This window comes from Crinia signifera, chromosome 5 (assembly GCF_055691185.1).
Source record: "Crinia signifera chromosome 5, ASM5569118v1, whole genome shotgun sequence".
NCBI lineage: Eukaryota > Metazoa > Chordata > Amphibia > Anura > Myobatrachidae > Crinia > Crinia signifera.
In genome coordinates this window covers 32,982,577-33,005,119 of record NC_139221.1, presented here as the reverse complement: position 1 = coordinate 33,005,119, position 22,543 = coordinate 32,982,577, and the positions used below count along the sequence as shown (strand labels likewise).

Genomic DNA, 22,543 nt, shown 5'->3' with positions numbered 1-22,543 from the left:
CTAGAGGAATGTATATATTGCATACCTAGCTTAAACACCTTTCCCCTACTAGAGTGTATACACAGCAAACGCTCAGGGGATACAGGTTCTGTTGGCAAAACAGTGCATTATGGGGCATTCTCTGTATTTAACGCAAACAAATATAAAAAAAAACTAATTGAAAGCGGAGTTATCCATCAACTTCAATTCTAAAATGATCCAAAAGGAAAAACAGAGTTTTTAAACAGAACCGTGGGCTACATGGTGATTTGCCAAAGGGGTGTGGAATCAGGAGCAAAAGACAATTGATTCCATTAGGAAGCCGGCTCTTCTCCCTTAGCTGTTACTACAACCACACCAAAACACACTCAGACCCAGAATGGTTCACACTTTCTCCATCTCTATCTAAACCCTTCTATTCTGGGAATGAGAGCCATAATTGTCATGAAGAACACAGCAGGGGAAACGCTATAAACAGACAAATGCCAGGCTGTAAAAAAGTGACAGTAATCACCCGGAGCACAAAATGTTTCATTGAAAGGTGACAAAGGTAAAATAAAGAAAAATCAAGATTTTTTATAGAGGCTACGGCCTCATACTCATGGAAGCTCCGTGCACATCCGCAAGCCTACAGCCGAATGGGCCCGTACAAGTGCTGACTTCACGTCAACTTCCTAAATCTCGGAAAATATAATGGAGTGCTAAAAGAAATACATAGCAAAGTACTGTATGCTGCCGGATTACTCGGAGAATGCTGCTTGGATTATTACAAGGATAAGAACAAGATACAGCCCAGTAGAGGGTTTGATTTTGTTTTCACAAGGAATTTGTAGCAAGCAATGGCATTCGCACCTAGAATACATCAGTCATGGACGTTGTGTCCTATCCTCAGCTGTGTGTGTATGCAAAGATCCATCAGATTATACACCAAATACCTGCACCAATGGGGTGGATACAAATGCTGAAGATCGTGATGACAGGTCAGTGGGAGGGGAGTCTCAGGGGAGTGTTGCCGTACAGATTTGGATAGGACAGGAACTGGGACTTCATTAAGTGCGATTAGAAGCTGGACCTCGGCCCTGGTTCTTGGTGGGATCGGGGGGGGGGGGGAGCAGATTTATTAAGCTCGGTGAAGTGATAAAGCGTCTGATTTTTAGCACCTGCCAATCAGCTCCTGTCATTTTTCAAACCAAGCTTATAACTTCACAGTTAGGAGTGGATTGGCAGGTGATAAAAACCAGACAAAACGGATGACTTTAGCAGCGCCAGCAGCCATACAAGCCTGAACGGAGCTACATTTGATTAGCTTTGTTGGGCGCCCTCTGGAGGTTGCCAGTGGCCATAACATTTTAATCTGGCCGCCATGTCGGTTATACCGCAGAACACCAATTCATGCTAGTTTTGTAAAACAGGATTAACGGGGCAGTCGGATGACCACAGGGTGTTACCGCTGGATAGGAAGGAAATATGCAGAGATCGCTGCAACATGTGCGCAGCCGAGTGCTGTGGTGCTGTCCGGAGGCGCGTCGCACTGACCTAAATGACCCCCATAACATACTCTAGCAAATTATTGCTAGGGTAATGAAGACTTTTACAACAGGGAGGCTTATAACAACAAATGTGAGCATGACTCATTCCTTCTGCGGTGGCAGCTTAAGCTACAAGAGCGACAACAGGTTAATTTCACCCCACTCATCATGAGGTTACGCGGTGGCAGCCTGTGGGCCTCTGGGAGGGTGCAGAGCAGGTAATTGTGCATGAAATCCTGGCTGACCGAGCATACTGGGGGATAGATCAGCGCTAGGTCTGTAACATAACATAATGCCACAATTTGGGTAAGCTCCAGTGTAATAGAAATGCCGGGAAAGCAGCAACAGGAGTGCTGGGATGGAGACTTAACACAGATTCCCATTACGAAGGACAGGCCTGAGCCATTTAACAGTGTGATTGACATGTACCCACCTTAGATAATGCAGGTCTGAGATTTCCTTCATGCAGAGCCAGCAGAACTCGCAGCCGCACACAGCACATGTCATGTGGTTACAGCTCCCGTCATTCATCTTTATAATGTATGCAGCACATCGCGGGCAAGGCTTGATATCATCCGCTAGTCACAAGAGAGCAAAGAGCCGTTAGCTTCATCCCAAACAGAAAAAAACAACCACCACTTGCAGCAGATTCACTAACACGTGAAACATGAATCTAACATACTTTTTGACCTGCTCCCATTAACAAAATGAAATGTAATATATTGTGACTATACTGAGAACAGAAGTGGTCATGTGACGGATCACATGGATGTAGCAATGGGGCATATGGGATACAGCTGCTGACATATTAATGGTGCGTTAAGACTACTGAGCATGGGGCTGATCAAATCCCAGAACTGCAAAGACTGCGAGCACCCCACCATTAAGTCTGGAAGGAACTTAGGGGGTTATTCTGATTCACTCCTTCTGGCAAATTCATTCTTAGATGGACAAAACCATGTGCACTGCAGGTGGGGTAGATGTTACTTGTGCAGAGAGAATTAGATTTGGGTGGGGTTTTACTTCAAAGTGAGATCTATATTGCAGTGTAAAAATAAAGCAGTCAGTATTTTCCCTGCACAGAAACAAAATAACTCACCCAAATCTAATTCTCTCTGCACATTTTACATCTGCCCCCCTGCAGTGCACATGGTTTTTTTCCATTTGAGAAGGAATTTGCCAGGAGGAGTGAACCAGAATAGCCCACTTGCTAGTGTAGCACCCTGCATCTTTCAAAACCTGTACAGTTCCTTTACCCTGCCTGGGGTGTCGCTGTCTACTGTGATGCTTCTAGCACAGGTGTGGTCTGCATATCAGTGCTGAATTCCAGACCACAATGTGCTAGAAGCACCACACACACACACACACACACACACACACACACACAAGAGAGCGACACCCCAGGCAGGATGAACGGCAGGGGTTTTGGAGTTGCAGGGTGCTAGAATGAACACTACTGTGCAATAGAGGCTGATAAAAGATTACATCAGACTTTAAAGCCCCACGCACATTATTCACCATGTGATCTGCAGTACAGATGGGTTATGTTCAGCTACAGCAGTCTCTAAGCAGCAGAGAACCACAGTGATCTTACAGAAGAGATACTGTGCTGGCAGCCTGGGCTGCCAGCCCCGGATCTGCTAGGTTCTAGTAAGTCCTTTCTAGGCAAAATAAAGACCACAGTCAGTATTTCATTAATGCAGGGAGAATGGACACAGTTATAGTCGTCATCTTCCCAACCAATCGCTATCTTATTGCTATATGTAAAGCATTATAAGAGGAGATACCTGCAGCGCCAGACTCCTGGCTATAACTGATGGATGAGGAACGGACGGTCCTCAGGCGTAAGCTCTGCGCTCGCTCTTGGCGTGCCGCGTCACAGGTCTGATTTGGGTGCCAGATCTGTTTGCAGTGATAGCAGAACTCCGTCCCGCACCCGTCGCGGCCGCAGGTTATCTTTGGGCAGCTGGCACAGCCAAAAGCGATTACGGCGTAGCTGGGGGAAGAGAAAGGATTATTGAACAAAGATCGATGTGATGGAGAACACAGATATATCAATATACAAGTAGAATTAGAATTAATGATCACAACGAGATCTCATGGTCTCAATTTACTTTTACATTTTTTTTTTAAATGATTTAAAATTGCCTTAAACTCTGCAGTGATAACGGATTTCATAGTGTTGGTAGTCTGCGAAACCACATTTAATACGGACAATTTAACTGCAACATGATTTTAGAACACACTGTAACAGGATGACCACGCTCCACTGGGCGATCACAGATCTTGATTATTCCTTCTCACCGTTTGCAACTGACTCCACCCACTGCGCAGTGAGCGGGTAATTTACTACCACCACCACGCTCCTGATTTTCGAGTCTCTATAAATATCCCTGGCATTCCAGTGGCTCCGCGCACACAATGGGGAACTGCCCCCAATCAGCAGGGATTCCCAGTACACACTGACAGAGACCATTATTGCTAAGAGGGTATTGATCACAAGTAATATCTAAAACTGCTGTAACCACAGTCACACAGGTCATTTGTAGCGACTGCAACTTCGGCTATAAAACAATATTAACTGGTGCAGTAAAGGGGGACAATGGGACTGACGTATGTAATGTTTGTAACTTTAAGATAGTAAACACTTCATATGTTTACTTGCCAGTCTGCTGGTGACAGAATTAAACAATTTCTACATCAACCTATGAAGTACAAACCCTTAATGTTTTATATGCGGTTTCATAACAGAAGTAGTGTTCATTCTAGCACCCGCCATATTTGAAAACCGATGCAGTTCATCTTCCTTGCCTGGGGTGTCGCTGTCTGCTGTGGTGTTTCTAGCACAGCACTGGTTTGCATATCAGTGCTGATATACAGACCACACTGTGCTAGAAGCACTACAGCAAACAGCGACACCCCAGGCAGGTAAGAGGAACTGCATGGGTTTTCAAGTATGGCAGGTGCTAGAATGAACACTAAGAAGTAACTGTTCCCCCGATAACCATGGAGCCCAGGAAAGCTGAGAGATCCTTGCTAGTCAAATATCACATCTCAACCTCGACAGAAAAAAAAAACCGGATCAACTATTCTTACTACTGCTACATCTGAAATCTGTTACACCAAAGTGCCTTCACCAAAAAGGTCCTGGACTCCTGCTGAGATCCGCAGTATGTAAGAGATTACCCTACGACGTACAGGTGTCCCTAGAGGGACATATACAGTGGATGATGGATCTCACTGTATACAACGAGACAAGCAAATGTTCAGTTGCCTGTGAGTGACAAACATTTTCTGTGCTAGAATATATACAATTAACTTCATCTCTGAAAGTTGACCGCTAACTGGACATGCCTGACCTAGAGCAACCAAACTATGGACCCTTCAGCTGTTGTGAAACTACAAGTCCCATCATGCCTTGCCACAGTTTTGATATTATGGAATGCTAAAACTATGGCAAGGCTTGCTGGGATTTGTAGTTTTACAACAGCTGGAGGGCCACAGTTAGGTTAATGTAGATATGTACGCACATCCCAGTCAGGGTGCACACTTACAGTGTCCATCAAAAACACATTAAGGGAGCAATTCAATTGTTCTGGGTGCTCCCTGCTAGTTCTACATACGAATGACAGTACATGGGAGCAATTCAATTACTGTGTGACAAATCGGATGTGAGGGCGCCCTGGCCACTTCTTTAGACAGGTTTAACATCATGGTGCTTTGAATTGGTCTGTTAAGCGCCTATTCGTATAGACAGCCAGCAGGAGTCACCCACAATTAATTCATAACGTTAAATACTAATGTAGGGAGGAATTTCTGATTGCAGGATTGATTGCCATTTGTGAGAGCCTGCATACCAGTGCTGAAATACAGACAATGCTGTGCTATAAAGCACCACAGCAAATAGTGCTAGAATGAACACTACTACTTATGTAATGATTGGCATCTTACTTCGGACACAGAACGGATGTCATTTTTCCCCTTTTACATAGGAATCCATAATATAAACAGCTGCTCCTGCCAAGAGCTCACTGTGTACAGATAACTGAAATCCGCAGGCAGAGGAGAACGCTCCCCATGTTTACGTGCTGCTTGTACATAAAGCACAGTCATTATTGGTGGAAGCGGTCCTGCAGTGTCACCTCTGGTTAGATCACATGCAGGTTGCATATTCCCTCCTTCCCTAAAGACTCGCAATGACTAACGCTGTGACTATACAGAAGAGGCTGCAGAAGTCGTGGAAAGGACACCCGAGATAGATTGAGAAGACCAAAGTGCCCCAGCTTCCTTTACACAGGTGCCCGAAATGTATTCAACCAAACCACCTGGAACAGCCAGTCCCACGAAACTGCTTCTTACTAATGCAAATGGCATTAAAAATGTATTTTCCAAAAGTGTTCAGTAAAACCTATAAGCAGCTCTACAGATTTACCAAGGAAGCTAGCTTTTGGGCCAATATAATGTGTTACTCAGCGTGTGTACAGAAACATTAGTGAAAGTTGTTCTGCTTCTCTGTCAGCAGAGTTATGATGTTCTGTAAACCGTGAACTGACAGACCGGGTTATGTGATATTATTGGTGGAGGCCGCAGGCACTTACTGGTCTTAGAATGTGTTTTTTTTTGTTAAAGTTGGGTTAATTACTTCCTTGTACAACCATAATTTGATACATTTCAGCAATTTCATCAACTTTTGTTAAGCATAAATATCTTAAACCTGCTGTCTAAAATTGCATCTTACTCTGCTGTAAAGGTGATTCTGAACCTTTTGGATCTATTACGTGATAATATCACCGTCCATCATTCCTCATTAATATTATAATTCTTAAACTGGGCGCACTAGGTCATAATATGACCGACTTTGCAGATTTTGTTAGGCAAAAAACAAAAATCTTCAAATGGTCTAGAACAGGGGTTTCTCAAACACGGTCCTCGGGACCAAACACAGTTCGCGTTTTCCAGATCACCCGGCAGGTGCACAGGTGCATCCATTACTCACTGACACATTTTAAGAGATCCACAGTAGGAGCTAATTATGGGGCAGATGTATTAAGCTTTAACAAGAGATAAATCCAAGGGTGATAAAGAGATAAACGTCCAGCCAATCACCTGCTAACTGCCATGTTACAGGCTGTGTTTGAAAAAAGTCAGTAAGGAGCTGATTGGTTGGACGTTTATCTCTCCTTATCACACTTGCATTTATCTCTTGTTAAGGCTTAATATGTCACTTGTGATTCTGTGAGGAGACCTGCAAACCATGCACTATGTAGGGTCCCGAGGACAGAGTTTGAGAACCTGTGTAGATACTATGTCGCTGACATCGTCCTTTTTCTGTACATGCAAGACCATAGAGGACATTGCACACGAGCATGCACACACACCTGCATGCTGGTACCCCCCTGCTGCGATGTACACACATCACACTGCCTACTCAACATTACATTGTAAAGCTAGGGTAAATAATTGCTATGGTTTGGGAAAGGAGGTAAAGTATAGCAGGTATACGGTCGTTGTGTAGACACACCAAAGGTCAAAATGCCTTGGGTCGACCACTAAAGGTCGACACAAGCTTTCAGACAACAATGGCTAGGTCGATAGTCAAATGGGGTGACATGGGTTTTTCACTTTGGGGGGGGGGGATCAACCAAAATCCCATAGGTGTATGGGGGCCTTAACACCCTGCACTGTTCCTCTTTCTTGCCCTTGATGTTGCTCCCTGCTCCAGTGCACTTGGCACACAATCGTTTGTATCTCAGGACTGAGCTACAGACCAGACTGTGCTAGAAGCACCAGAGCAGAAAGCGACACAACAGAAATGAATGTTGTTCACTGCATGTGTTACGACAGAACGCGTATGAAGAAGAACACTATTATATTACTGTATATACAGCTGTAATTCAGTCTCTTACCCACAGTCTGGAGCTGGACACCACCTACAATCCGGGTCGGCAACCAGCCACCTCCTGAGCATGAACTCCTCGTATTTCTCCATCAGCACGTCGTCATTCAGTATTAACCGGATGTCATAGGGGTTAAAGCGTTCCGAGCACTCCGGACAGCTGATGTTCACCCTGCTCTCTGAGATTTCTATCCGTAGGTACTGACGCAAACAGTCTGCGCACGATCGGTGATGGCAGGTCATTATATCCGGGAAACGGTCCTTAGAGTGCCGTAAAAGGCACAGGGGGCACTCCATAAAGTCTCCAGTCTGCTTAGTGACAATGGCTGCCCCGGTGTCGGTGGAGGTCACAGAGGCAGAGAAAATGGAATTTTTATCAGTGCACATCTCCGAGTGAATGCTTTCGATGCTAGCAATCCCATCGACTCCACCAGTTAGGTCCCTTGATTTCCGCTTGGGGTCTTTTTTCTTGCGGAAGATGGATCCCCATGGCATCCTCCTTTTCTTTGGTGCCTTTTTAACTGGGGGGAGGCTGACTGAGGAAGTCGATGACTGGAGGTCCCGATCTGAACCCATCTGACGATGCAAACTCATTTCTACCACAGCACAAATGTTTTGTTCTAACATATGTGCATCGCACAGATCATATCTCCAGACCGTATTGGTGACCGGGGGGTAGCGGGTAAATCAGCTGGCTCGTTCGTCCTCTTCATCCACCTCTTCATCAGTTGGGTCAAGCTTGTAAAGGCGTCCGCTGTAAGCTGTTCTGTGAATGCAAACAAGAGAACGTCAATTCAGCACAAATACGGAAAGAACGCAATGTCCATCTAATGTGGGCTAACCCACAGTTACTACAGGCAGCTCAAAGCCAATTGGTGAATTTCTAGACATGATTATAAAATGGAAAACCTCTTGTGTGTCACCACAATAGCAGCTGCCTGACAGCACTGGCTTCACACCTCGTACATGGAGGAAACCAAACTGGTTTGGGCTGGGAGAGCGTTTGCCAACAGAACTGGGGCTCCTAAAAGAGATTCTAACAGATTATTAATACAATTGCACTGAAATTGGACAACCCCGCACAAGAGAAATGGTGTGCTCCGGCAACAGAGACGTTTGTGACGGTATAAAACCTTTCATATCAAATAGACGTGTCTAGCATCAGGAGAACATCTGATATACAGTAAGGTGAGGAGGTGGTGGCGATGTGCCGTGGGGTTGTTTCAGCTGGTTTTACAGAAAATTCAGTAACCAGAATGGACTGGCCAACTTAAGAGTCCAGATGACGGGGCAAATTGGAGTAACGGATGCAGCCTAGGCCGACTTATCCTTCTTCAGTGTCACAGTTGGTCACTTTACATAAGGCAGAAGGGCAATACCACCTGCTGTTGTCCAGGAACTTATGGACAGTTTTCCAGGATGGGTGTCTGCATAGGGTGGACCTACTGACAGCAATAACACCTCATTGATCTCATTTGTTACAGAAGACGGTAGACTCCTAAGAGTATATTTAAGTGTGGGCTTATAGACGCAGACATGTTGCCCATAGCAACCAATGACATTCTACTTATTTATCTAGCACCTCCTAGAAGATAACAACTAGAACCTGACTGGCTTGCTATATCTCCACTTCGACCATACAATAACAAGTTACAGGGAATAATCAGCACAATTGCTGCTGCTTCTTACCACACCTAAGACCTTGTAAAGGTGCATACACACTGTATAATTTTTTTGACCAATTACGTTCATGTCTGACATTCTGAACGAAATTGGTCAAAATATCTTTCGAATGATGATGCGCATACCCGCCAGTTGTTCATCAAGGTCGTTCGTCAACTGTGCAGGCAGCTCAATTTGGATATCTTTCAAAAAGAGCCTATAAACTGTAGCTAGATCTTTCGTCTGTCGTCAATATCTTTCGTCAACATCTTCCGTCCAGGGCACTGGGTTCAAGGGAAATGTCTTAATGAAATTGGTCAAAAAGATGGAACATTGTGTATGCACCTTAACACTTCAGCACCATACACATTACACAATCCCCGCTGACGCAGATATTGGTGGCAACTGGGTGCAGGCATTGCCAAGTGCATACACACTTGCAAATGTGGGCGGAGAGGGAGCAAAATCGGGATCAGAGGCCATGCTGCTGCTGGTAACAAGGACCTCCCTCTTCTGTACATGATCAGATGACGGGGGAGTGCGCATCGGTAACTATATTGCGTGTACACACTAGACGAGAAAGTAAAAGATTTTGTTCTGTGCGATAGCTTTCACTATCTTGCCTAGTGTGTATGGGGCTTCCTACTACCTCTGTCTAGTGTAACGCCTGTGGGCAATTTGGCTTGTGCTGGCCTGGGAGGTCCCGTGCTCTGGACTTGAACCTTGGGAATGTTAGGTGCCAGATGGGGTCACCTGGGCACAGATGGTGGGCTCATTTATGGGCAAAAGTATGCTCAATACCACTATTTTATTATATGTTATTGTAGGTTAGAATTATTCGTATTACAAGTATTTAAAATGCATCTGCATTTACAGCCCAAGCACCCAATGGTGGATGTATTGCCACTATTGCCAATTGCCATCCCACTGCTAATGACATCTATTCACATTCTGAGCCATGAAAATAAGTCTGACACACTGTATACACGCGGTCATGTTTTCCATGCACCTAAAAACAATCTCAGCCGAATCGGTCAAGGTCTGAGGAGGTTTCTGTGATAGGAAAAGATGAGGTGGCCGTCATACTGTACAGTACAAGTGTTGTCTACATTTCTCTGATCTTTGTTGTGGTGGAGTGAGAAAGTGGTTTGCAGTATACAGTTGAAACTAACAGGAGACACGTAGGTGTCACTTGCAGTAATAACAGGAAAGTGAATGCATTTATATACACGGAGAGTCTAAAAACAAGATCTAGTTTATAATGCTTCAGAAAAAAAACCCAAGAACGGACAGGAGTCAGAACGTGTTGTGTGGGCGCAAACTGGGTGAGCCGTATTAGGCCTACTTCTAATAGTGACATTTGTCTGCACAAACTTCAGCGTTCTCTAAACACAACAGGAGAAACAAACTTATATCGCACTTCACTGAATGCACAGAACACACTTCTAATAGTGATCGCTCACTGTCAAACATCAGCATCAGGCCTTCATGTTTAGGTCTGTCTAAGGCAGTGTTTCCACAACTGCCGTCCCCAGGGACCCCCACACGTGGCGATGTTGCAGAGCAATGCTAGATCGCTCCACATCACCATCGATAGAGGCCGTGCTTTACTATGGCCCCTAAACACGGAGCGATGTACGGTAATTTTCTAAGTGACCTATTCAAATCAAAAGTCAGCTCGCTTAGAAAAAGGACACAACATTTCTACGTGTGTAGGCCCCATTACAGCACAGTTCTCCCATGGTGGAGCAAATGATTCAATTATGATACTGGGCAGATCTGTAAAACACAAGAAAATTTGCTAAAGCTTCCAAAAATTGAAAAAAGTGATGTTGCCCATAGCAACCAATCAGAATCTGTCTATGATTTCTTTATTACAGCCTAGAAAATCGTAGACAGAATCTCATTGGTTCCTACGGACAACATCACCTTTTCATTTTTAAAAGCTTTAGTACATTTACTCCACAGAGCCAGGAGTCCCTGAGTGCTGGAGATTGGAAGCAATGTATTAAGATTTAGGCACCTAGAAGTATTATCAGAATCATCATTTATTTATATAGGGCCACAAGGGATCTGCAGCGCCCAGCTACAGAATTTATAAACAAGTAAATAAAACACAGCGTCTTAACAGTTGAAGACCGTATTTAACAAGTACAGGGTACATAAACATTTCGGCATGATACTACTTTCAGACAGCAAATGCAGGGTCGCACCGGTACTTTCTAACGGTTCAGTCCCGGTATGACCCTACATGAGCAGCCTCTTCAGATCGCAATATTGCCGACATCATGTGGGGGCGCCGCGGAGTGGCAGCGCGTCATCGGGGGCGGGGGAGGAGGCAGTGCTTAGAGCTGGCGCTGCTCCAAGTGCTGCGTCCTCCATAGTGTGAATGGGAACTGGGTCGCTCGACCCGTTTAACTCGTTCACACTGCACAGCAACGAACCGGTAAGAACCCTGCTTTTTACATAGTTCGGATTGCCGTGTTGCTACCGGTTAGCTGTAAACGGTAACCCCTTTCACATCGCACTAATTACCTGGTATAACCGGCAAGAAACCTGCTTGTATCCGGTAACTAGATACGATGTGAAAGGGTTTTTAGCAGACCACACTAAAATAAGTAAAGCTGGCCATACACTAGTGCTATAGATCACGCAGTATATGGCAATCTGATCCCCCGCGAGCTGCCCGGAAAGGATCGCATGCAATACCCATTCCCCACCTCGTGTGAGCACTTGCATTCTCATCTCATACATTGCATCATTTATGGTCCGAAAAAATCCCTTAATATGGCCGGATATAGGACTCCGTACACTTATCGCACAAGGGAAGTAGCTGGTACCTATCTGTATGTACAGTTAGTTGTGTCCTGTTACGTAACTCTTCCTCTTTCTTAGCATATTTATGGGAAACCGCACATGTTACTGTAACATTACGAACTTTTGTACTTTCACTTATCGTTCTGGGTAAGTTTAAGAGAAAACAGAACAAATTCACCATCTGTGCTTCCAATCAGAGCTTTTGTCAGAAAGAAAAGCTGAATATATTTATTACAACTTGTGGCCTAAACTTCACTTCTAATAAATCAGACTAGTATTTCCTAACTTATATGAAGCACCAGGGTCATGCACCCCAACGTTTCCACTTAGCTCGAAAATTACCCTGAATCAAACAGTGTTCAGCTGCTTAGATGCAGCTTCAATCCCAATGCATGGGCCCGCAGCACCTGGTAAGACTATTTGTGCTTCGATCTAGCGGATCATACACAGTTCCATGCTGCATCCCCTACCGCCCCCCCCCCCCCCACACACACACACACACACACACACACACACACACACACACACACCATCCGTCCCTCCCTCTTCGAATCGGTATCAATGGCTGCTGGACTGAAGCGTCTGTACACCCCATAAAGCTGGCCATACACTTATATGATTTGCCCACTTTTCACCACACTCCGACGCAGCAGGCTGAGAAATCGGATGGAAACCATCAAATGTGTGTCTAACCTCCGATTCTAATTCAAGGTCCCGTGTGCATCGGCTACAGAGGAAGGGCTGCTCTAAGGATTGGTTGGATCCCGCAGTCCTTGCTGGGATCACATACGTTACATTGTATGCAAAAGGAACCCATCACATACGATCATGTCACCCGGCGACTAGTCGGTGGGGTATCACATGCGAGAGGAGAAGACCTCACGTAAGTCTATGGGCACCTTAAAGGCAGAGTTTCTTATACTCCCAAATTACATTCCTCATTTTAAGGCTGTGCATAGCTTGAGTACAGGTGACTTAATTAGTACATCAGCCAAATTGATTTAGCCACCTGGACTCAAGCACGGGGAGTCAAATCATTTAGCCACAAACGTACTCCCGGACACAAGACTGGATGAATTCGGCTGCCCCCATTGTCTGATGACCGTCTCTGTAGAGGTAGCCCAGCTTCAGGTAGGACTACAAACTGCAATGCAAATACAGAGGATGGGTTCAACGCCAGATAGAAAACACTTTGTTTGGGCATCAATAGGTTAAAGGCCAAAGTCCTACTCCTATTGGATGAAGCAATATGGTAGACAGACCTAATGGTGTGTACACACGGTCAGATGTGCCTTCAGATCCTATCCAGGATCCGATCAGATCGGATCCTGGATAGGATCTGAAGGCACATCCGATTTGCATACAAGTCTGACTATATAGTGCATATCTGCACTATATATAGTCCAGGCAGACAAGACTTTCTGCCTTGCGAAACGTGAAAGCGCATCGTAATCGTATCTGAAGGGTTAAAACCCTTGCAATCTACATCCGATTCTGATCCGATGTTGACTATATCGTCAACATCGGAAGGCAAAAAGTACCGTGTGCACACACCATAAGAGTAGGGACTACTCCAAACATTGAGCCCTCTTGTTGTCCATCTATCTTCACTGGCTCCTGAATTCCAGATCAGTTTGTCGGACTACCTTTGCTGTTTACAAGTATAGTTACAGAGCTCATTGCCACACTATGAGGGCGATTCTGGTCTAATCGGTCCGCGTGTTCGCACAGGGGCATAATTATTTTTTTGTGTGGGAGATGTAAACCAGAATAACCTACAACGTGCGAATAATTTATCGGAGTGCTGCAGAACTTCTGTATAATACAGCCAGCCCACACCACATTCAGCCTGCAAGACTGTAAAATGGGTGAGAATGCGGATAATTACCTTGTCTTGCTATTAGGCTGGAAGCCAGCTTCTCACAAGTCTTGTGGGAGTAGATACAGCTACAGCTGTTCTGAGCTCTCTCTTACGTATTTGTACACTGAAGCCTTACCTCATCATCACCCCCACTGCATGGTCGTGCATTCCAATATTACTATTACACCATGAATAATCTGGCAGGAGCGGGATACAGAACCATTTACTAGAAGCGGTGCTTGTGCATATTACAAGTATTGATCAGTAGACAGAAATATACATGACAGGCCATATGCAGGGAGAAAATATGACAGAAGCATTTGCTCAATGGTGAGAAACGAGCAGTCATTTGTCCCCATCGCCTGTCTACAATGCTTTGCACAATGGGCCAGATTCAGAGAACTTACAAACTCCACACAGTGGACCCCCGGTGCTGTGAAGTGGTAATGCTAACCAGTAAACCAACTGTGCTGTTCTTTACTAGCTTAATGCTCTGTAAAGGAAATACATAAAAAGGGGTAGTCCGCAGTAACTTGCCGATAAAACGTGATCTACTGCTTCCAAATTAGTACAACAGGAATAAGAGGAACAGAGATGGGATTTTCCAGGCACAAAAAGAGATCTATATATTAGCATAGACACATATCTGCACTTGGATCTGGCTCTGTTACACGAAAACATTTGGGAATTACGACTGTGTATAAAGTAAAGGAAAAATAAAAAATAAATAAAATTCCTTTTGCTTGGAATGCCAAAATGAAAAACAGTGGATTCGGGAAGCCCCTAATTTGCTATCAACACATAACCACCCGGAACCTTTACAGACCCGTCACACAGAGCATCATGGTACACAGCCATTTACAGACCGTCTCACAGAGCATCCTGGCACACTGACATACCCATCACAGAGCATACTGGTGTCCTGCTTTTTACAGACTTGCCACAGTGCATTATGACTTATTGCCTTTATAGACTAATCTCATAGAACATATTGGCATACTGCCCTTTACAGACCCGCCACACAGAGCATATTGGCATACTGCCCATTACAGACCCACCACACTGAGCATATTGGCATACGGCCGATTACAGACACGCCACACTGAGAATATTGGCATACTGCCCATTACAGACCCACCACACAGAGCACATTGGCATACTGCCCTTTACAGACCCATCACACAGAGCATATTGGCATACTGCCCTTTACAGACCTGCCACACTGAGCATATTGGCATACTACCCTTTACAGACCCACCCCATAGAGCATATTAGCATAATCCCCTTATTTCTTTGAAACAGAACTGAAGAAGTAGAAATGGCTCTGGGTGTTTAATTCTCTCACTAACAGTTCCTCATAGGAAATAATATGCAGTAAGAATACAGATTTAGCAGCTGAATTACTCAATAGTGATCTATCCAGAGTATGCTGAGATACTGTCTCGTCCGCACCGGCCAGACATGACCAGCTATAAATGGGTGGCGCTCATTACTGAGGAGTTCCTCATATACAGTAAGAGGGAGTAACCAGCACTCCCAGATAGAAGCAGACACTCTATCCGGAATAGGATTTACTAGTTCCCATGTACCGGGACACACTCCTGACAGTGACCGCAACAACACAAGGTCACATTTACCTCAGCGCTGCACAACTGGGAATAGAGGAGAGGGTATGTAGTGTCCACCGAGTCCACCGAGAACTATGGGAAAACAGGTGATGGCGGTGCCTGCAAGGTTCTGGCATTTCTAACCATTTCCCTGACATTCGGATAAAAGCCTGCTCCGGGCCTCAACTATTGTGCACATGTAATAAGACAGTACTCAGGATCTAGGGCAGGGGTGGCCAAACCTGTCCTCAAGATCTACTAACAGTTCATGTGTCAGGCAACCTGTGGGTCTATAGTAGGAATGATGCAGCAGGTTTGAAAATGTGACAGTTAGTAATGACTACAGCTGTGCACCAGCTAGGTGACCTGGGAAATGTGACAGTTAGTAATGGCTACAGCTGTGCACCAGATAGGTGACCTGGGAAATGTGACAGTTAGTAATGACTACAGCTGTGCACCAGCTAGGTGACCTGGGAAATGTGACCGTTAGTAATGACTACAGCTGTGCACCAGCTAGGTGACCTGGGAAATGTGACCGTTAGTAATGACTACAGCTGTGCACCAGCTAGGTGACCTGGGAAATGTGACAGTTAGTATTGACTGCACCTGTGCACCAGCTAGGTGACCTGGGAAATGTGACAGTTAGTAATGACTACAGCTGTGCACCAGCTAGGTGACCTGGGAAATGTGACAGTTAGTAATGACTACAGCTGTGCACCAGCTAGGTGACCTGGGAAATGTGACAGTTCGTAATGACTACAGCTGTGCACCAGCTAGGTGACCTGGGAAATGTGACAGTTAGTAATGACTACAGCTGTGCACCAGCTAGGTGACCTGTGGTATGTGACAGTTAGTAACGACTACAGCTGTTTACCAGCTAGGTGACCTGGGAAATGTGGACCATTGGTAGATGCCAGGGACCGGTTTGGCCACCCCTGATATAGGTAATAACACCAGCCCTACCAAGGCACCGCATACACCACCCATACTAGATCACCGCACCACACCACCCCTACTACTAGGGTCCCGCAACACACAACTCATTGAAAACAAACCATCAATGCTGTGGCAAATGACAGTTCGCTGAAAGCATCCAAAGCTTTACTGACAAAAAGCCCATAACCAGCTACACAACCCACTGTGATAAGAGATTACTTACTGCTCACTCGCGGGCCATGTGATTAGTGATGTACACCCAGAGTATTCTCCCCACCAGCACACTCGCAGCACTCACTCCCCGGCCTCCTAGGTAAATGGGAATGCTAGACTGTCGCTAATGGGAGTGTTACACAGAAACACATCACTTCTTCCTGTGTTGTCAGAGCGAAAGCTCGCATGAATGATTGTCGGTAAGATATGAATGCTGCAAGTTCCTCATGAACATGTTGTGCTGCTGCGGATTCACGTTCATAACAGTACAGGGAAATCATAAACAGAAAGTGGTACAGCGGGGGTCTGGGACTCTCAGACAATATTATGTGGGAGGCCGCTGCTAAACGTTAATCATTACTAACACCACCATTGCTGGCTGCAGAGATACTGTACACACACAGGCTGAGAGAGAGAGAGAATGACCTTTATCGCTAACATTCTTCTGCCCTGACCGAAACTTCTCAGACTGTTTTACAGATAGACAGTAAAATAAATATAGGCTGGATCTAGCAGTCTCCGCCGCGGCCAGCACACACCCAGAGGAATCTCTCTGTGAAATAAAACAAATGCTCCGTGCAATAAAAGTAGCTTTCTGTAGCAGCTGTGCGATGCCAAACCAAGCAGATAGGGGGAGCCATTGCTCCTGCAAGCACAAACTGAGCCAACGCTCTTATCCGTGACTGGGCTCAGTTCACACCCACCTTGTTACAACTACACGTAGGCAGGCACCCAGCTCCACGGTCTGTAGTCCAGCACAGATTGTGTAATGGATAACAGTATTGAAGTTGTGTGTTTGGGGTTTGTATGTTCTCTCCACACACAAAAAAACCCATACTGGTAGGTTAACTGGCACCCAACAATAATAAATGAACCTGTAGTGGTATGAATACACACTAGTGGGTGAATTGGCCAGGGTAGGAGTGCCAGCTTTCCTAATGTGAAGGAGGATGCATTATCAGATTATTGCTTAATATGCTGATCCTATAACATGACTCAATTCTCTCTGCAGACATCAGTTAGTAATTGAGCAAGAGAGCTTTGTCATAGGGCCAGCAGGAACAAAGGCCCAGAAAAAAACATAGATATAATATAGATCACATGTTCCCAAAGTCGGTTCTCAGGACCCCACACAGTGCATGTTTTCCAGGTCTCCTCACAGAATCACAAGTGAAATAATTAGCTCCACCTGTGGATCTTTTAAAATGTGTCAATGATTAACAAATGCACCTGTGGGTGACCTGGAAACCGTAAACTGTGGGGCGACCTGAGGATCGACTTTGAGAACCACCGATAGAGATCAGTAGTTCCCAACCTCGGTCCCCAAGTACCCCACAGAGTTCACGTTTTCAAAGTCACCCGGCAGGTGCACTCGTTATTCTCTGAAACATTTTAAAAGCCTCTCAGGATTCTGTAGGCAGCTATATTAACCAGGGGCTCCAAAAATATAAAAAAGAGCAATTAAAAAAATAAAATGAAAAATCAACAAAATAAACCCCCGGTACACAGTGATTATGGCATCTCCCCTGCTAAGAAAGTACAGCACAGGGATGGCCTCTATATACAGTAACGTGTGGAGAGTATATCGGGGAGTACATTGTCAGGATTCTCCTGTACACTCCCAGTGTAATTCCACTGCTCTCTGACCTATTCATAGCGAGTGACACTTATTTCCCTGCATGACTCTTCTAAACAAACATTTCCAGCACTGGGCCGGCCCTCGTCCCTTCTAACCAAGAGTCTATTTATGTCATTGTGCTGTTTTATACGTGTCACAAGACATGACATTGTTTCTTCCAGAGCATCTATGTGTAACCTTTGTACAGCAAAGTATAGTTCATCGTCTTTCGTTCTTATACAAGACTAGTAAGCCCCCCCTCCAAGCAAATGCTTCGAAAGCTAGTAGATGTAGTTTCACTTGCTGTCAACAGTTGGTAGCCAGAAGTTAAGAATGACAAATGTTTAAATTCAAAGTCTGCTGCCTCAGTTTTTATGATGGCATTTTGCATACACAGCAGAATCTCACAAAGAGCGATCAGATGAACTGCAAAGTCCCTCTTTGCCATGACAATGAAATGAACCCCTAAAACAACATGTCCACTGCCACTAGGGTGACCAACTCATCCCTTTAATCCGGGACACATATTAATTACACAGGTTCTGTGGCAGTTTAAAACCAGGTGAAATGGAGTCTTGAGGTGTGGCTGTTAAAAACCAGGTGAAAGCCAGCCACAGAACCTGTGTAATTAATATGTGTCCCGGATTAAAGGGATGAGTTGGTCACCCGAACTGCCACACAAGTACCAGCTGATGTCATGTCAGGGATTCTCTAGTTAACACAGGTGAGTTGAGGAGAACAAGGCTGGAGATTGCTTGGTCATGCTGATTGAGTTAGAATAACAGACTAGAATCTTTAAAAAGGAGGGTGGTGCAAGATCATTGTTCTTCCTGCTTCTTACCTGCAAGAAAAACATGCAGTCATCATCGCTTTGCACAAAAAAGGATTCAAATGCAAGGATATCGCTGCTAGTAAGCATTTTTTTTTTTTAATCATCAAAAACTTTAAGGACAGAGGTTCCATAGTTGTGAAGACGGCTTCGGGCGCCAAAAAACATCCATCAAGCGCTAGGACTGTCTCCTAACGTTGACTCAGCTGCGGGATTGGGTACCACCAGTGCAGAGATTACTCAAGAATGGCAACAGACAGGTGTGAGTGCATTTGCATGCGTAGTAAGGTGAAGACGTTTGGTGGATGGCCTGGTGAGAAGGGCAACAAGGAGCCACTTCTCTGCAGGAAAAACATCAGGGGCAGACGGATATTCTGCAAAAGGTACAGGGATCGGACTGCGGCAAAGTAATTTTCTCTGATGATTCTCCTTTCCGCAGAAAGAAAGGCGAGCGCTTCCATCAGTCCTGAGTCATGCCAATAGTAAAGAAGCAGCCAAGAGAGCGGGTTCTCTTACAATTGTTTCATGAATAAAAAATAGTACCAAAACGACTTCCATAAGTGACTCCAAACTATCCAAAAACAGTTTGGTGATCAACATTGTCTTTACCAGAATGATGGATAACATTGCAAACTGTTAACGAATGTTAATTGTATGTAAATTGGACATGTTTTGGGCAAGTTCTGATCCGCGGTCCCGCTGGTCATTTTTCAGATCCCACCTGCAGCAGGTAGGATCTGAAAACAACCATTCAACTGGGTAGAGGTCGCAATCGGATCGAACTCAGATTGTGAGCTCCACAGATCATGAGCGGGTCGTACAATCGTCTTATGACCTGCATCGTTCTGGTGTGTACCCAGCATAAGTGGCTCAGCGAACAAAACATCACAATTTTGGGTACATGGACAGGAAACTCCCCAGGCCTTAATCCCAGTGAGAATTTGTGGTCAATCCTCAAGAGAGGACAACTTTTGGCCATGGCTGTAAAGTGACCTTGTAATACTAGAGAAGAAAGAAAGACGACATGAGGCACAAGTCCATAAGGAGTTGTGCAGATGGTGACAGAGAATACCAGGCAGGGCATTTCCATGTATGCACATTTGCATCTTTTTCTCTCTTTTCCGTCCTTGCATAGATTGCCGCCTTACTCACCCATTACTTCCGGGTTGAAGGCGGAAGCATTCTCGTGTCCCATATGGAACGCATTTGCTTTACACATTTTTTTTCTTTATACAGCTGTTCATAAAATATATTCAATTTGGATACTATCTTGTTCTGACCTATGACGCAATATGAACACAAGGGCGCTTTATAGACCTGATAATTTATTTCAGAACGACCTCTAATCCCGATCACGTGATCGGGACCAATGCATCTAAATATTAAATAAAACGGTTTCTGTACGAATTTTAATTGTGAGTTAATTGTATCCATTACTTATGGGGAATTATGTCTGCCTTCTTACTTTTTTATATGATTTTATTGTGTTTCTCATGAAATTACACTGATGATTGGATCCCACAGGTGTATTGTTTTTCCCATTAAGAAGGGTATATATACCTGAGCCAGGTACACAGCCAAAACACCTTTGATAAAGCTGTAGGACGCAGTGAAACGCGTTAGATGACAGTACCCAGCCTCCGGATAGTGTGTGTGGACCATCTATATTGTGTGGACATTGTCCTTTGCATCATTCTACTTCCTGTTCTCTTCATATTCTATTCATATTGGCGGACACCGTGCCCAGCAGATTTCAGGTGACCACAATGGATGCCCCTCACCACCTGCACCAGTGAGTCTCCAACTGTGCACGGAAGCCTACTCAACACCCTTACCCAGTGACACCAATTGGGTGCATCGCTCCAAGGACTCCTCCGGTGATACGAGCAACAACCCTCTCACCCCAATTGGAGGACTGAGATTTCCAGTGAGCGTCAATACATCCTTACCCTCCAGCGGCAATCCATCCAGCCGTAAACATCGTGAGGACACTACCTTGTTATATCCATAAAGGATCCACATTCATCATTTGGGAACGTGCACTTACCTTGTTCACACAAACAATAACTTTAAAAACACCCCTACCACACCTATCCATCAAGGCCTGGCTATTGATTTTATTATTCATTCCAATTTACTTTTACTCCCCCCCCCCCCCTATCTATTATTGTATTGTTTATTGTATTTTTGTAATTTTATGTCTTTCTATTGAGTAAAATTGTGATATATTTCCAATCATCTGGCATTGTCACTCATTTATAGCGCTGCTTGACTCACCTTGTGCTTGTCCTTTTTTTTTTTTGCACATATCTGGGAGATAAGGAGACTATTTGATACTTGCATCCTTCTTTCCTGAATGTAACAGCACTACACATCATACTAACCTGCATGTAACAGCACTACACTTCCATCATACTAACCTGCATGTAACAGCACTACACTTCCATCATACTAACCTGCATGTAACAGCACTACACTTCCATCATACTAACCTGCATGTAACAGCACTACACTTCCATCATACTAACCTGCATGTAACAGCACTACACTTCCATCATGCTAACCTGCATGTAACAGCACTACACTTCCATCATGCTAACCTGCATGTAACAGCACTACACTTCCATCATGCTAACCTGCATGTAACAGCACTACACTTCCATCATACTAACCTGCATGTAACAGCACTACACTTCCATCATACTAACCTGCATGTAACAGCACTACACTTCCATCATACTAACCTGCATGTAACAGCACTACACTTCCATCATACTAACCTGCATGTAACAGCACTACACTTCCATCATACTAACCTGCATGTAACAGCACTACACTTCCATCATACTAACCTGCATGTAACAGCACTACACTTCCATCATACTAACCTGCATGTAACAGCACTACACTTCCATCATACTAACCTGCATGTAACAGCACTACACTTCCATCATACTAACCTGCATGTAACAGCACTACACTTCCATCATACTAACCTGCATGTAACAGCACTACACTTCCATCATACTAACCTGCATGTAACAGCACTACACTTCGATCATACTAACCTGCATGTAACAGCACTACACTTCCATCATACTAACCTGCATATAACAGCACTACACTTCCATCATACTAACCTGCATATAACAGCACTACACTTCCATCATACTAACCTGCATATAACAACACTACACTTCGATCATACTAACCTGCATGTAACAGCACTACACTTCCATCATACTAACCTGCATATAACAGCACTACACTTCCATCATACTAACCTGCATGTAACAGCACTACACTTGTATTCTCTCCTCCTTACCTGCATGTAACAGCACTACCCTTGCATTATCTCCAACTTTTCTGCATTTAACAGCACTACCCTTGCATTATCTCCTTATTACCTGCATGTAACAGCACTACACTTGCATTCTCCCAACCTTACCTGCACGTAACAGCACTACCCTTGCATTATCTTATTACCTGCATGTAACAGCACTACACTTGCATTCTCCCCTCCTTTCCTGCATGTAACAGCGCTACCCTTGAATTCTCCCCTCATTACCTGCATGTAACAGCACTACCCTTGAATT

The 22,543-nt window shown here is 44.6% G+C and overlaps 1 protein-coding gene across 1 annotated transcript in view; it reads right to left on the bottom strand.

Annotated features, from left to right (window-relative positions):
* RNF19A (ring finger protein 19A, RBR E3 ubiquitin protein ligase) overlaps positions 1–22,543 on the bottom strand; it is a 69,756-nt gene that overhangs the window by 15,219 nt on the left and 31,994 nt on the right. Inside the window, exons 2-4 of the mRNA XM_083186973.1 lie at positions 7,415–8,170; positions 3,296–3,504; positions 1,942–2,086 (exon numbers count right to left, since the gene is read on the bottom strand). Coding sequence (XP_083043099.1) covers positions 1,942–2,086; positions 3,296–3,504; positions 7,415–8,031 — 971 coding nt within the window. The 5' untranslated portion in view covers positions 8,032–8,170. The remainder of the gene's footprint in view (positions 1–1,941; positions 2,087–3,295; positions 3,505–7,414; positions 8,171–22,543) is intronic.